The following is a 12,648-nucleotide window of genomic DNA, read 5'->3' as shown; positions in this document are numbered from 1 at the left end:
GGAGATGACGTCACTCTGAGCTGCAGAGCAAAGAGTCCAGCCCACAACCTCCCAGCTGCTTTCTATAAAGATGGCTCCTTCATTGGTGATGGACCATCAGGTCACATGACCCTCCTCCATGTCTCCAGCTCTGATGAAGGCCTCTATAAGTGCAGCATCAGCGGTCAGGGAGAGTCTCCATCCAGCAGGATCTCTGTGGAAGGTCAGCAGCTTCTCTTTACTTTTGAAAACATGTAGATCTGCACAGTTTTACAATAAACTAATATTTTTCCTTTTGTTAGTTTTGATTCTCACCAGTAGAGGGCAGTGTGAACTGACTGATTCAGATAATTTATAGTAAACACAGACCATAGAGGGAAAGGACACTAAATATATTTATGTCATACAACAAGATTTGCTGTTATTAACCAGATTTTCTGCTGATTTCAGTCATGAGACATTAATTCAGTTATTTTGTATTATCTGAGTGTTCCAGTTCTGCAGGTGTTAATTATTAATGACTTTAAATTATCTGCAGAAAAACGCCGAACTACAGCCCCGCCCACAACTGGAGTCCTGCCCACGACCCGAGCCCTGGCGACCACTTTACCTCATCCTCCTCCCACGGCCTCCCTCCCCATCAGACTGGTCTGCCGCCTTGTGGTGGTTTGTCCGTATTGCATCTGTACTCTCCTCATGGTTTCTGCATTTCTCCGAAGAACTAAAGGTAAAACTCTGAATCATTCACTTATTCGACAATCAGTCAATGAATTCATCAATTCATCATTGATTTTTCTACTTTTCATGCAAAATTTGTTTAAATTCAGGAAACGTCCCACCTGTGTCAGAGGAAGTGACATCATCATTCCTTGCTGGGCAGGGATTGGACAATGTGTATGAAAATGTCATCAGTGATGTGACCACAGAGCATCACTTCTGAAGTAAACTGGACTCCAAACTAACAGCAAAAAATTTAAATTACTCATCTTGTAAAATTTCAGAGCCAATTAATGTCTCTCTGTTTTATTTATAGTGAAATATATTAAATTCAAATAATTAATTTCCAACAAACAACACAGACTGGACTCTACGAATGAAAACTAGAAGAAAACACACCAGCAGCAGTAATTTTAGAAAATGTAAACACTTAGACATTGGTTGGTTTCCATTCGACTAAAACAGATGATCAAACTACATTTCCCAGCATTCATAGTGCTGAAGTCACAAAGTTAAAACACAGTGCTGTGTGACACAGTGTTGTTATTTTGGTGAGCAACACAATCCAAGCAAGGGTCACAAACTCACATGTGGAAAACTTTTCTTCCATCCTGCTGCATGTGAAAAACGACGTTTTAAACATCTGAAGTGAAACTTGGAGAACTTTTACAGAGTAAAGTTGGTGCAACCAGCACTGCCAGTTCTCAGCAGCTGTGCACGTTTATCTGCAGCCTAACTTTCTGCAGGTCTGCTGAAGCTTCTTCTGTAAACTTTGTGGGACCTCCATTTGGTCAGATGACTTTTATTTTTGCGGGCCCACTTCCTGTGTTGGCCCAAAGTCTCCTGCTTCTTTAAAGCTTTGCTCACAGTTTCCTTCCTCCCCCGTCTCCACTGTGGCTGTGTGGAGCTCTGCTTGGTGTCAAACTGATGACCTTCTTCAAACCTGCATTTTAAACTGGATTACATGAACTGGTTCTGCTGATTCAGAACTCCACTGGGATTCTGCCATTAAATATCCACCAGAGCGTCCACTGAGGCCAAGTCATCCTCACTCCATTTAAGATGTCGCCTGTTTTGTTTGGATCAGAATCTTCACTTGGATTTACAGAAGCCGAGTTACAACTATGGACTTTTGATAATGAGGATCTGGTGACAAATATTTTGTGTTTCTTGTTATCACTTTAATATTTCCACCCAAACAGAAAGCACTGCCATGATGCTGCCATAAACAGGAAGGAGTCATCATGAATGTTTGTTGCCATGAAGCATCATTTGATAAATAATGACACTTTTAATACAAAGTTCAGACTTTTAGTGGACTATTAATGCATGTTTTAATGTGCATTTGCCTTAAAAAGTGTCAATATTTACCAAATAATGCAAAGTTGACTCTTTTACTGGACTTTTAATGCCACCTTTGGTGTAACTTTGAATTAAAAGTGTTGTTATTTACTGAATAACAACAGTTATAAACTTTTACAAAGGCTCCTTCATGTTTTTAAAAGTGTCATGTCAGTCTTATGCTATCATATAAAGTATTACTGGATATTTTGACTGTAAAGTTGAACTGTAACTGTACCCTGATTCAATTTAACAGAGAATTACTTTATTCATAATCCAAATAGTAATGGTTGAATAATCTTAATAATTACTAATTATATCAACCCAACATTGATGCAAACATTGATTCCAAGAGATATATTTATTAATAATTAAGAAATATGTTTTTCTTTTATTTGTATATTTGGTAAACTGAGAGATGGAAATGAAAAATATTTTCAATTTGTCTATTGGAGCGCTGAATTGGATGCAGAACTGTTTAGATATTGATGGTTTTTCAACCTTTTTTATCAATTATCTACAAGAATTTACAAAATAAAGTATTTGAATAATAAGCTATATCAGCCTGTTTTATAATTTTCATTAAGAATTAATTAAATTTTAATATATTTTATTGCGTTTTAAGATTTGCTGCAACGCAGAAGCCAGACAAATTGTAAAAATCAAAAGAAAGTGAATAATAATGTCTGGAATTAAACAGAACATCTTTAACTTTGTAGGATCCCAGAATTTATGTAAAACATGCAAGATGTTAGCATCATACATTCCTTGTGCAATCTGTGGGTCAAAGGTCAATCTGTCAAGTTTTTATTGGATCGTTCTTCGATTCTAATTTTATGACGATTTCTGGAAAACAGACTCTTGTTGCTACGTAACCAAACCAATCCTCTGTCCGTTTGAAAGCAAAACTAAAAACAGGAAGTAGTTCTCTAAGTGGATCTTTACAGGAACAAACTTTTCTCACGACTCAGAAAAAACTTACAACTGTTCTGTTTGTTGGAAAAACAAACCTGATCATCCCGCCGACTCATTCCTGAAAACTTTCTGTCAGCAGCATTTACTGATTCACTGAACTGGAAATATGAAAAGAGAAAAACCAACCAGGAACAACTGGGAGATAAATATAACATTTACAGCAGCAGCAGCAGAACGTTGTTAATCTGGGAAGCTGTGGGTTTAAGCTGGAAGTTCAGAGCAAAGCCTTAAATAATCAGTACACATTTTTATTAAAATACATCTGGAGTAACTGTGAAAATGAGAAACGTTTTAATTGTAGTTAAAATTATGAATAAGCTTGTTGAGGATTTGACCTCTGTTGCTGGATTTTCTTAACTGATCACGATAGGGCTTCGGTCAGAAAGCAGGCTGGTCATCAGGGTATTTAAATGGTTTACTGAAGAATCACTGACAGGACGGTGCAAATAAATTGAAGCAGTTTCTGAAAATACAATAATAATACAGATTCAAATTACCATTTAAAAATTAACATCAGTGAGCAAACAAACTTTAAATATCAGCACTAAAGCACTGTTTAAATTTGAATGATGCAGAACAGCACCTGGAATCAGTCTATTTCCAACTGCCCAAATCTCAAGACCAACAGCCAAATACAACGATAGTTTCAACACTAAATTCCAACCATTGAGAGCAAAACAGACATTCAAAAACTATAGAACACACTTGTAACTAAATAAGTGCTGTCAGAAGTGACAACCAACATCCACCTATTCATGACACATGACTACAACCACAACTTACATCGTCAATGACTGCGGCACCAGTCTCAACAGTAAACAACAAACAGATCAACTGAACGTCAAGAAGAAGAAATAAACGGAACAAACCTCCTTCCAATAAAGGAACCACTTTAAAATAAAAGCATAGAGATGAGTCATTGAAGTACTTGAAGAATTAATAACAACGCTTATTGGTTTCTCTTCTCTGTTCTTGTCTTTGTGTTTCCTGGTTTGAGCTGCAGAGAAAAACTCTGAGATCCTCTGACATGCAGAGATCCAGGAAGAGGAAGAGGAAGAGGATGTTTTCAGTGGGTGTCAAACTGCTGCTGGTCTCAGTGGATCCAGCTGCAGGATGGAGGGAACATCTGTCCACAGGCTGCTGGGTGAGTCCATCTGCTGGATGTGTTGGTGTGGAAATGTGGAGAGACGATCACTGCTGCTTCCCACAGCAGAGCTGATTAAAGCTCCAACTAACCTGAGACTCATTTCTCTGCAGCTCTGATCTCTCTGCTGAGCCGCTCAACAGACCAAGGTTACAACCTGATTCTGGTAACTCTAGATCTAGATTTTATCCTGGGGAGCTGATGAAAGGATGAATGTTTTATTATTTCAGTTCGTCTGACTGTGAGTCCCAGCAGATCTCAATTCTTTAAAGGAGAATCTGTGACTCTGATCTGTGAGGATGAAAACAGCTCTGATGGAGGGACTGTGAGGAGAAACACAACCTTAGAGACCAGGACTGAGTGTGAAGGATGGGGAGCAGCAGTTGGTTCTACCTGTAATGTGACCTACCTCCTCCAAAGGGACACTGGTGTGTACTGGTGTGAGTCCATGTCTAGATCCTCCAGCAGCAGCAGCAGCATCCAGCTCTCTGTCTCTGGTAAGATCAGACTGTGGAGTTAGTGTTGCTGTGTGGAAATGGATGAAATGCTGTAGTTTGTCTCTGTGTTGAGGTGGATCAGTGATCCTGCAGAGTCCTGTCCTCCCTGTGATGGAGGGAGATGACGTCACTCTGAGCTGCAGAGCAAAGAGTCCAGCCCACAACCTCCCAGCTGCTTTCTATAAAGATGGCTCCTTCATTGGTGATGGACCATCAGGTCACATGACCCTCCTCCATGTCTCCAGCTCTGATGAAGGCCTCTATAAGTGCAGCATCAGCGGTCAGGGAGAGTCTCCATCCAGCAGGATCTCTGTGGAAGGTCAGAAACTTTTCTTTGATTTTGATAACATGTAGATCACTCTAACTCTTGTTTGGATATTTAGTTTTCTTTCTTAGCTTTCTAGTTTCTAAAGGAGAGTTTTTGTTTTTTTCAAGCATATAAACTTAAAATATTGACTGAAATAAACTGATTTATCTTTCAAATTTTAAATATTACTAAAAAAAATGATCATGTGTGAATGTTGTTTGTTGTCATTGAGAATCTTTATATTTATCTCTCTGGTGGCAGGCAATTTTAATTTAAATGCTTTTTATTTTTTTTGAAATCACATTAAAATATGTCTGTCACAGATGCAAGAATAAATGCTTTGTTCTCTGCTAATTGAATTGATCAAACTAAGTTTAATGTTTTATTTGTGTGTGAATAATAAGTAATGAATCCATCAGTCAGACACAAACATTCATTCCTTCAGTTCCAAATATAAATGTTGAATTGATCAGGTTGAATTCTCTCAGCAGACAAACCAACAACCACAGCCCCGCCCACTAGAGAAGCCCCGCCCATTACCAAAGCCAGAACCACTACTGAAGCTCCGCCCCTTTGTGTGACTCCGCCCTCTTCCTCCTCTCCTCTCCTCATCGTCACTCTGCTCTGCCACCTGGTGGTGATGTTCCTGTTCTTCATCTGCTCTTTCCTCTTGGGGTTTTCATCTGGACTCAGAGCCAAAGGTAAAACTCTGAATCATTTACTGACTGATGATCTTCACTGATTCTGGTTCTGTTGATTTAGTTTCTTCAGTTTATAACCGACTGTTATTGAAACTGTTTCTACCTTATTTGTTTTAGCTGTGATAAATATATTTTTTCTCTAACTTTCTCTAAATACAGGAAGTGACCTGTCACCATGTTTGAAGATGACTCCGCCCCCCCAGGCTGAGCTGGTACCAGATGATGATGATGACGTCACCACAGAGCATCACTTCTGACCCAATCAGTCTCATCCACTTTGTTTTCTGGGAAAATCGTTTTATTTTCTGAATAAATAAAACTTCATAAATAAATAAAACTGATGATTTTCTTTTAATGCCATCAATCCAAGCTGACACCATGAATCACAGCACACAACATTTTTAATATTGTTTTTAATCAGCATTAGAAAACTTGTTAAAATATATATTTTACATTTTGTTATAATTGTCACTCTGTGCTGACAGTAAAATATGAGACAGATAATCTGATAATCTCTCCATGTCTCTGTTTTCTTACTGCCGTTTGCAGAAATAAAATCCTCCAGGTCAGAAACAACCAATCAGAGCCAGTAGGACGGTCTTGGTGCTGTCAATCACTCTTGTGTACGTGCTGCTCACACCCTCCTCCTGCTCTACACTGCAGCTCCTCTCCCGCAGCAGAACCTGCAACAAATGAGTAGGTTGTTCGGTTAAAGAGTTTTGTTCACATCAGGTTGTTTCTCCGTTATTGACCCAGCTGCTGATCATCAGTAATCATGAGCATCTACACTTACCGACCACTTTATTAGGTACACCTTCCTGATCCCGGGTTGGACCCCTTTTGCCTTCAGAACCGCCTTAACCCTTCATGGCAGAGATTCAACAGTACTGGAAACATTCCTCAGGGAGTCTGGTCCTTATTGACCTCATAGCATCAAACAGTTGCTGCAGATTGGTCAGCTGCACATCCATGATGTGAATCTCCGGTTCCACCACCAAAGGTTTCTACTGGACTGAGATCTGGTGACTGTGGAGGCCAGTCGAGTTCAGTGAACTCATCCTTCAAGAAACCAGTCTGAGATGATCCAGGCTTTATGACATGGAGCGTTGTCCTGCTGGAAGTATCCATCAGAAGATGGTCCACTGTGGCCTTAAAGGGACGGACGTGGTCAGCAGCAATCCTCAGGTAGGCTGAGGCGTTGACACGATGCTCAGATGGTACTAATGGGCCCAAAGGGCCAGGAAAATATCCTCCCACCATTACACCAGCCTGACCCGTTGATACCAGGCAGGATGGATCCAGGTTTCATGTTGCTGACGCCAAATTCTGACCCGACCATCTGAATGTCGCAGCAGAAATCCAGACTCTTCAGACCAGGCAACATCTTTCCATCTTCTATTGTCCAGTTTCTGTGAGCCTGTGTGAATTGTTGCCTCTGCTTCCTGTTGTTAGCTGACAGGAGGCACCCGGTGGGGTCTTCTGCTGCTGTAGTCCAGCCGCCTCAAGGTTTGACGTGTTGAGCGTTCAGAGATGCTCTTCTGCAGACCTCGGTTGTAACTAGTGGTTATTTGAGTTACTGTTGCTGGTCTATCAGCTCCAACTAGTCTGGCCATTCTCCTCTGACCTCTGACCTCAACAAGGCATTTGGGCCTACAGAACTGAACTCACTGGATATTTTCTCTTTTTTTAACTGTTCTCTGTAGAACCTAGAGATGGTTGTTAGTGAAAATCCCAGTAGACCATCAGTTTGTGAAAAACTCAGATCAACCCGTCTGGCACCAACAACCATGTTGCTCTAATAATTAAACATTATTTATTAGATTATGTCAAAGTCCAGTTTCTAGATATTTACATTTAGTTCAGTAACAACTTGAACACAAGATACTCCTAGGACTAGTTTTACTTTTACTTGAGTAATAACTTTATGAATCTACTTTAAATCACAGTTTGTTTTCCTTTACTGTGAATAATTTCACTGAATGAGGAACAAACATGTTTTAACCAAAAATACTCCAAAGTGAGACCTCCTGTTTACACACCAGCTTTGTTGCTTTTATGTTGTTTACTGTCTGGTTAATTGATCATCTGGAGATCAATTAAAGACACAACAAACAAATATTTCACACTGTTCTAACAAATCAGTTACTGTAAGTGTTAGTTTCATACTTTGGATGTTCAAATCATTTTATAATAAATTGTTTCTTCTGCCTTAATCTGTTAGTGATTTTATTTTGAATCATATATTTCAGTGTCTTAAATACCAGAATTTGAATTATTCTCTGTCCGATTGCATAATTTTTAAATATTAAACAGCTGTTCAAAAAACTATGGCAAGCCAGTTCAACATTTAATCAAAGCCACACCTCTCTGTTATTCCCAGTTAAGACACAATGACATAAATTCAGCCAATCAAAAAAATGTTTTACTAATCAAAATTTAAGTCAAAGATGTCAACAAATCTATTATTAATTAATACAAAATCTTAGGATACCAATAGCTACAATTGCACAAGTAAAAAATAAATTTGAGACTTCTGAAAATTCTTAAAATTGTCGGGTCGCCGTTTTAATATTTAATATTTGGGTATCTATAACAGATATTTATAGATAATTTTCTCAGGATATAAATACCAGAACATCTAGAGCGGCATTTTTCTGTCCAAAATGATCGTTGAATGTATTTTTTCCCTCAGATTAACATGTTTTAGTTTAAAAGATGAAACCTGAGTGTTCAGATGAAGAGGAGCATCAGGAGGATGAAGAGTAATGAAATCTGCTGCGTTAAAATAGGATCAGATGTTTTAAACCAGTGACGATGGAAACATGTTTTCAATTTGTCTCATTTGGATCTACAGCTGATTAATGTTTCACTATGCAGCAGAAAATGATTTATCTGCACTTTTCTTGTTAAAATCAGCATGAAAACTTATTTCAAATGATCATAAATGACCATTTTTGTTATTTTTTTTTTAAAAATCAAGCCTGTGGAGAGCTTTAGTCCTTAAAAACCAAAATCAGGACCAGATTCTCCTTTTCCTGGTTGGTGTCTCCAGTTTCTCTGGGTGTTTTTGACTCTTACAAAAAGCATATTCAGTATTTGATCATAAAAAATATATTTATTAATAAAAGTTTGGAAGATTTAACTTTTTAAAGTGGAAGTAATTAAAATTTGTTAGAGAACTTTTATGGAATGTGGTGAAAAATAACATTATTACTTCATGAGCTGGAATTTAATTTTCACTTCTAATAATGTTATTTTGATGAGAAACAATTACATTATTTCCAAATATAATTAGTCTGTCAACATATGTTATGTTAAAATGGCATCACTATGAAATATCACCAGATGGCCCAGAAAAAAATGGTGTCGCCTAAAATACCATGTTGATTGTAATTACTGTAATTATTTATGTTCAAAGTGTGAAATGATATCACAACCAGTTAAAATGTATTTTTGTCCAAAACTAAACTAGAGATATCTGGAATAGTTTTTTAATTTCACTGAGTTTCTCCTAATCAGATCTCAGGTTCAATTATCCAAACTATTTATTACATAAAAAACTTATTTATGGAAACACAAAATATCTGAATGGAAAATGTAATGTCATATTTCTGGGAAGAATAACATTTAAGAGAGCCAAACTGTTCAGATATTTGTGGTTAGTTTTGCAAAACAGAATTGCAAACATGTGATACATATTCAGTCTGGCTAATAAATGCTTTAACTGCTTGCCATAAGTGTGTTTTCCCAGTATTCCCCCAGATTGTTTGCAGACTGGCAGATGTTCACTCGCCTGTCCTGCATTGGCTTTGGGTTCTGGTTGTAAGTAGCTCCTGTTTTTATTTCCCTCCATGGCTGATGAATTTCTTTTATTTGACATGTCAGATTGTTTGGCCTCAGTTTGCTGGAGTTAGTGATACCAATCAGTGTCAGCATATTTTTTCAATCAGGTCAAAGGTCATGTTGTTTACAGTTTCTCCTGTCAGTTTGAATCTTTAAGATTTTCTTGAAGTTGTTCTAGTTTTCCAGTCAAAGTTACATTCTGGGTTCATCATTGTGTTGCTGTGGTACAGATTGTTCTGATTTGTGATGAGTTGACACTGTTTATGTTCTGTAATGTAAAATTGTAAAGGTTTCAGCTGAACTGTGTGAAACAGAGGCAGGTTTTTAGTTCTCCAGGGTCTCAATGTATATTTTTCGGTTTATGAACTCAGGTTCTCTGACCTCAGCTGTTGTGCAACAAGTAAAATCAGAAGAGCTGAGAGGCCCGACGGCCATTAACCCTTAAATGGACACGCACACATATATACATACATATACATATATTTGGAAATTATTTCTTTTCCATTTTCTGATGTATCTGGGCTAAAATTACACATTTTAATTATTACTTTTAAATGTAGTGTTTGTATCCCTGCGGACACATTGGTGTATAAAAAGTGACACTTTTGCATGTTTGTAATAACTAATGAAACAAATTTTTAAATATTGTAAGCAGTGAATCTACCATGTTTTTGTATGTTTTGTATTTCAATTTAAAAAAATACCACAAATCATTATTAATTCAGTTTATGTAGCAACAGCTTAATGTCTCGAATACATGAAACTGAATCCAACATTCATACTGAGCATGTAGCGACTGTGGATTGGTAAAACTCTCCTTTAACAGGAAGAAACCTCCAGCAGAACCAGAACCTGACTCAGTACCAATCTGACACCAACATTAGAAACTCTGCACCAAAATACACTGAATACAGATATAATAAATTAAAACAATCCACATTTGAGCATGAAATAAAGCTTAAGCAATATTTTAATAGAATGTCTGTAAATTTAATGACTCTAACTAAAAGAAAATCTGAGGACATTTCACGTCTTGTTATCTAAGCTGTTTAAATGTAATTTGTATATTTTTTCAAAAAATATATATTAAATCAGTCGTACGGAACAACTTTTTACAAAATAAAATCCTCTCATCAGTTTGTTCATGAAAAATAACCCCTTCCTCACAATGTAAGTCATTTCTCATGCAGTCCGCCATTTTGAACTTTATGCTCATCTATCTGTTTGTTTCCTAATGCTGAGGTCACATGACCTCAACATTTCCTCTTAGATGTGAAAATGTAGCTTCAGCGTCTGAATTGTCTCTTCCTTGTTTAATTCATGGATCCATCCAGAATGATTGTTATCTGGAGCAGAAACCATCAGGCAGAGTCCAACTTCACCTGGTGTTCCCACTGTAACCAGGTCACAGTCCAAACTAGGTCCAATAAGATCGACTCTATCTCCATGTTGTGCAACTCTAGTTGCATTCAAGTGCATGTGAGAAATATCTCCTCTCTGCAGATGATATGGAGGAATAAAAGTGACTAATTTCCTGAATATATCTTTAAATAACACACAGGACTCGGATTCCTCCGACCAAAACACTTTGTCAGGTTATGATTCCTGATCTGTCCAAACAGAAAGTCTCTTCTGACTCCTTCTGGCTCCAGCCGGTTCTCTGCAAACATTGTTTCCTGCTCAAAGTGACCTGAATCTGTACCATAACTTTTTCCTTCCAGCATTGCAAAAACATTTCTCTCTAAAAATTACAACCTGCCAGCAAAAGTCGTTTCACTGTAAACTGTAAGAAAGTTTCTGTATAAATGTTTAAATGTGTTCAAGTGAAATATAGTCAGGATTCTTTTTGTGGTTCTAAGTAGAGAAAAGGAAACTGTTAGCATGCTAGCAAGAAGGAAAGACCAATCAGACATTTCTGTTTTCAGGAAGAAGACCCAACAGAACCAGCAGCGGTCGGATCATAAAGTGACGCCATGATGGGAGCATCTCCACAATATCTGCTCTGTAAGAACAAAACAGCTGATGAAAAGTTTCTCTGCTGTAACTCTGGCCTTCATTAGCAAACCTGAAAATAACGGAAATAAAAGTTTGACATGAAAATAAAGAATAATGATGTAGAAACCGGCATGAGAGATGAACAGCCTGCAAATGCAGTCAGAATAATGTCACACTTTTACATTTAATATGTGAAGAAGGTCAGTGTGATGTCATAAATATTTATGGAGGTAAAATGTCTGTAAAATTCTCATTTTTAGATGTTAAATTGTAACCAATGACTTTATTCCTCCTCAGTTTCCTGTTTGCTGATTTGCTGCATAACAACTGAAGGTTGGTTCATTCTATCAACTCCATGATCACATTATTACAGTAAACATTGGGGAAGGGAGATGTAAACAATATGATGCCAACCTGTAAACATAATATTATTAACAATAAAAATCCCCGTTCAGTCCCTCCAGCTGCTCTGACTGCGAGTCCCAGCAGATCTCAGTTCTTTGAAGGAGAATCTGTGACTCTGACCTGTGAGGATGAAAACGGCTCTGATGGATGGACTGTGAGGAGAATCACAACCAGAAGATCCGAGAAGGAGTGTGGAAATGGATGGGGGAAATCAGCTGGTTCCACCTGCAGCATCTCTTTGGGCTCAGATGACTCTGGTGTGTACTGGTGTGAGTCCACATCTGGATCCACCAGCAGCAACAGCATCCAGCTCTCTGTCTCTGGTAAGATCAGACTGTGGAGTTAGTGTTGCTGTGTGGAAATGCACTCTAAAAAGAAAAAAGTTGAACCGACTTAATTGAATTGCTTCTGTAGGTAACAAGCAATTCAATTAAGTTTATCCAACTTAATTTATTAAGTTTAACCAATTCAATATATTATAATCATCCAACTCAATTTGTTAAGTCAGTCTTACTCAAATAATTTAGTTTACTTCAAAAATGGTAAATAAACTTAAATAGCACTTTTGACCACATATTAACACATTTATTTAATGCTCAGATTGGTTGGCAACTTGAGATTAAGTACCCAGGGGACACATTAACATACGGCAGGAGGAAGCTGGAGTCGAACCGTCAACCTTCCGATTACAAGGCGACTGCTCTATCCACAGAGCCACAGTTGCTTACTGGGAATGTGTCCCTG

At 37.8% G+C, this 12,648-nt stretch overlaps 1 protein-coding gene across 2 annotated transcripts in view; it reads left to right on the top strand.

The window, feature by feature from the left end:
* Positions 1–4,110: 4,110 nt before the first annotated feature.
* The window catches only part of LOC103149104 (Fc receptor-like A), an 18,352-nt gene continuing 9,814 nt past the window's right edge, over positions 4,111–12,648 (top strand). For both annotated transcript variants that reach the window (XM_016679689.1, XM_016679690.1), the window contains exons 1-4: positions 4,111–4,156; positions 4,270–4,305; positions 4,387–4,653; positions 4,727–4,972. In XM_016679689.1, the coding sequence (XP_016535175.1) occupies positions 4,126–4,156; positions 4,270–4,305; positions 4,387–4,653; positions 4,727–4,972 (580 nt within the window). In that variant the 5' untranslated portion in view covers positions 4,111–4,125. The remainder of the gene's footprint in view (positions 4,157–4,269; positions 4,306–4,386; positions 4,654–4,726; positions 4,973–12,648) is intronic.

This window comes from Poecilia formosa, unplaced genomic scaffold (assembly GCF_000485575.1).
Source record: "Poecilia formosa unplaced genomic scaffold, Poecilia_formosa-5.1.2 Scaffold217, whole genome shotgun sequence".
Lineage (NCBI taxonomy): Eukaryota > Metazoa > Chordata > Actinopteri > Cyprinodontiformes > Poeciliidae > Poecilia > Poecilia formosa.
The sequence above is the reverse complement of the archived record's forward strand: the minus strand, read 5'-3'. Positions and strand labels throughout refer to the sequence as shown.